The sequence below is a fragment of the Lissotriton vulgaris genome, chromosome 12, assembly GCF_964263255.1.
Source record: "Lissotriton vulgaris chromosome 12, aLisVul1.2, whole genome shotgun sequence".
NCBI lineage: Eukaryota > Metazoa > Chordata > Amphibia > Caudata > Salamandridae > Lissotriton > Lissotriton vulgaris.
In genome coordinates, this window is record NC_141700.1 from 734,004,342 (window position 1) to 734,008,410 (window position 4,069).

Consider the following 4,069-nt stretch of genomic DNA (forward strand, 5'->3'; position numbering starts at 1 on the left):
ATTTTCATAATTTCGAAATTCTATGGGAGCATGTGGCTTGAAGTACTTTTCCTGAATTTTCAAAATTTCTGATGTGTATTTTGAGCATCTAGGTGATTTTTTGAAAATGACTGAAACCAGGGGTCAATGGTAGTGAAAAGTAGTAAGAGCCCTAACAGACTTTACGGGAAACGGGGTTGGTGGGGAAATTTTTGTATGCCTGTTTATCAATTTCTGAAAATGCTTTTCTTCATAGGAATATTTTTTTTGTTTAAATTGCACCTGGTATGGAAGATTGTTTGATAATAGACCACTAAATATATCATATCATTTAATAGCACTCTTGTTCTATACCTCGGAAACATGAAAGGCAGAATCGGCTGTACCGGGTTCTCATTACTACATACCTGCCCTAGGTAAAAAAAAAACATCATATACATTACCAATTGCTCTAACTCTAATGTTTGCGAGACCTATTGCATTGCAAATGCTTGTTTAAAAGCGCAACTACTGACTCAACACAGATGTGTCTGTCTCCTCCACAAGCCTCGCCTTCTTTATGGGATGTTTTTTTTTAACAAAAGGACTTGTAGCACCCTCAGGTGCTGCAGTACCTGTGACGCTAGTAGCTCCTACGATTACCTTTTCAACTTCCTGGTTGATGACTAGAAAGCCACGGATTAGATACATTCAGGTTTTAGCAAGAGAATGTCCCAGGGCTTTTTTTGTAAGGAGAGTGCTCATAAGCCGTAACCTTTTAAACCGGAAAAGCGAGTCTTGGGCGTGTTGGCTGAACTGTGATCCCAGAAGCATTCTCACTGGAGGCGTTAATCTGAAAGAAGGTGATACGCTCGCTCGAAAGGCGGCCAGAAGAAGTATCAGTCCAAAAGAGTCCTCCGTATCTGGCTGGTTTTGGTGGTCTTGAGCCTGTCAACATGTCCTACAGCAATCTTCTCTTCCCTGGGAATCCCAGAAGAAGGCGCCAGGTTGAGGATTTGTATGTGGAGCTGTGTCGGAAGGCGCCGCTGATCAACGCCCATACAGTCGACCAATTTATTGACCACATTAAGACCTACATGAAATATCAACTTGACTTTGTGAAGGAAAAGCAGTATAATGGATTCCAGCAGACCTGTGAGAGTTTACTGGCACAGACAACCACGATACAGGAGAAAATGCGCACATTGGAAATTGCGCTGAAGCAACGACTGCCACTAAACACATACGGGAGGGTTGAGTGCATCGCTGAGCCCAGGGTGAAGGATTCCGCAAAGATGTACAACCATCTCGTAGTGGGGCTCTGGATCTTCACAGTTGTGATGACGGTAGTGAGCGTGTTAGTCTTCGGCTATTACATTTCCACAGTCATCCAGATTGAACCGTTGACTTCTTTGCTGCAGCTGTTAGCTACACTCGTCCTCATCCTCGCTGCTGTGTGCTTTGGTGTTGGTGCAGATGTCCTTCTCAGCACTGTGATTGGATTCTGTGAAAAATATCAGCTTAGGGCAAAAATAAAACATTATGAAAACGAACTGGCTGCCCTTCCAGCAGCACCAGTGGTAACACCATGAAAATGCACTGCTAAGATTTGTCTTTGCCAATCAAGGTAAATTTCCCTCAAATCTCTTACTGGTCTCAGTTGCTCAGACACAGTTCTTTCTCTGCTGATATCTGCATGTTGCTGGGCTGCATTATTTACTTCTGAAGTTATAATTGGTCGTAGCCACTACTGCTGTTTATGCCTTACCTGGGAGAGTGCTTAAGGGGTGTCTTCTTTAACTAAGAAAATGACTTAAGCGGTATTTGATAGGAGAAGCAAGAGAAGCAAAGCAGCATGGAAAACAACCTAGTGATCTGCTGGGAGAGCGGCCAATGGTCTGGAAGGGGGTCAGTGCTCCTGGATACAGATGAAAGCCCAGTAATCTGATGGAAGAGTTACAGGAGGCCTGTAAGTATGCCGCGTCTGTAAGGTCCCCTGATCTATTGGTAGAGCCACTAATACTAGCCAACAGTCTGGCACTCATTCCAAGCACTAGGGAAACTTGACATGCCAAAAAAAACTTTAATCGGCCTGGAAGGGGGCCACGTCTGCCAGCTAACCACAGGAGCTAACTGATCTCCTGCAAGAGACACCGATGAGCTGCCGATAGTACAGAAGGAGGCCGCCTCTTCCAGGTACTACAGGAGCCTATTGGTCTGCCAGAAGAATTGCAACTGGCCTGGAAGGAAGCCAACTCTGCCCAACAATGAAAGGAGCTGAGATATCTACTGGGTGAGTGTCCAGTGATCTTAACTAGACTTCAAGATACTACAGGAGTCTACTGATCTGACACAACAGTTATGATTGGCCTGCAAGGAGGCCAGCTTTGCACATTGTCCAGAGGATTCTGCGGATTTGCAAGTAGTAAATGGCCTGGAAGGAGATCACGCATCCCAGGTGCCCGTGTGAATATGCAGAAGCTAGCAGAGGGGATCTACCTGCCCTGGCCATGGCAATAAACTTTGATGGAGCTCTTCTACAGCAGGACTATCTCGTCGAAGTAAGTAGTTCTCTGGCAGCTTACTCTCAAGTAACGCTCACATCAGAACTGGAGCCGCTGCAACAATCTTGTTAAATTATCTTCTTGTCTACCAATGTTTGTTTTTTCTGCTGGCCCCTGATGCACTCGCACTTCCACCGAAGGACTCTCTGGATCCACGTATGGCCATTCCTGGTGCACAGCTCTGAATAAGGATGTGCAGACTATCACTTGTCACTCTCGCTCATGGGGAGCTGTCAAGTCTGGGTTGGACTGTTTGCCCAAACCCTATCTTTGGAAAGGGGACCTCATTCAGCACGCCTCTGCATCAGTCGTATGCTCAGTATGATTGCCGAACATGGCTGCTCTGAAGGAGGGGGTCGGAGTCTCAGGAATTGTAGTCTAATCTCAGATCTCAGGGCAGAGACAATCTTCTCAAGTTAACCAACATATCTTCAAAAACAAATAACACACCTGATATTATCCATGTTGTAGTGTGTGTTTTATGGAAACCATATACATGCTGCATAAATAAATGTTTAGGGTTCAGGGATGGAATGTATTTAGGGACAGTAAGTGATGTCTATTGTTCTGGCATAGGATAGTAGTAAGTATTTAGGGTTGAAGGATGAGTAGTTATTAGGGGGTAAAAAATGTTTTAGTGTTCAGGGAAGGGTAGTATTAAGGGGTAGGGAAGGGTAGTGTTGAGGGGTAGTAAAGGTGTTTTAAAGTTGAATGATGGGTTGTGTTTAGGTATAGTAAGGGTTTTTTAGGGTTCAAGGATGGGTAGTGTTAAGGGGTTGTAAGGACTATTTACGGTAATTTAAAATGAAATGAAAAAATATATTGAATAAAATTACAAGTAATAATGTTATACTTTGAAAATAATATTAGTGTCTTTCAAAAATGATAAAAAGTTAAAATTGAAACTTAGCTTAATGTTTAGGATTATATATATATATATATATATATATATATATATATATATATATATCGAGGAACATATGACGAGGAACAGCATTGCCATCGGTAATCTGAGACTTTGTGGTAATAATAATAACATTTGATGTACTATGCCATAATATAGCTTACATTGTTGTTCCAACGGCCAGTACAGGGGGAGATTTGGCCCATTCAAGCTATGCTTCTTTCCTTTTCTGCCCGCTAACCGCATTTTTCTCTTCCTGCTCCTATTCTGGTCTCACTCAAGCGGCCAGCATGAAATCAATCTTTACCTTTACCTCTCCCTGTCCTCTTCGTTTTTCGTTTAAATGAATTAAAGAGGTAGACTAATTTTTGTACATAATGGGGGTAGCAGTGATGTTCATTCAAATAATGCTTAGGTCTTTTGGGTTTTGTTAGTTCTGAGTTTGGTTCAATGGTCAATAAGTGCTCTAGTCCATTGGGTACTATTGTTTACAATAACTGCATAGCGATGTGGTCGTAGCAGGCCATGTGCCGGGTCTGGTGGCTTGGTGGACTAATGCATCCAGTGTAGGGGCCTGTGTTCAACCTCATAGTCACAGGTTCAAATCCCTGCAGGTCTACTCAGCCTATCATCCTTCTGAGGT

At 43.1% G+C, this 4,069-nt stretch overlaps 1 protein-coding gene across 1 annotated transcript; it reads left to right on the forward strand.

Moving 5' to 3' along the window:
* Nucleotides 1-914: 914 nt before the first annotated feature.
* Nucleotides 915-1,550, forward strand: LOC147678436 (single-pass membrane and coiled-coil domain-containing protein 3-like). The gene has a single exon (XM_086945628.1). The coding sequence runs from the start codon at nt 915-917 to the stop codon at nt 1,548-1,550; it is 636 nt and encodes a 211-aa protein (XP_086801754.1).
* Nucleotides 1,551-4,069: the final 2,519 nt, after the last annotated feature.

Excerpts from the sequence above, each read along its gene's own strand:
- LOC147678436 (XM_086945628.1), top strand. The coding sequence starts at position 915 with ATGTCCTACAGCAATCTTCTCTTCCCTGGGAATCCCAGAAGAAGGCGC.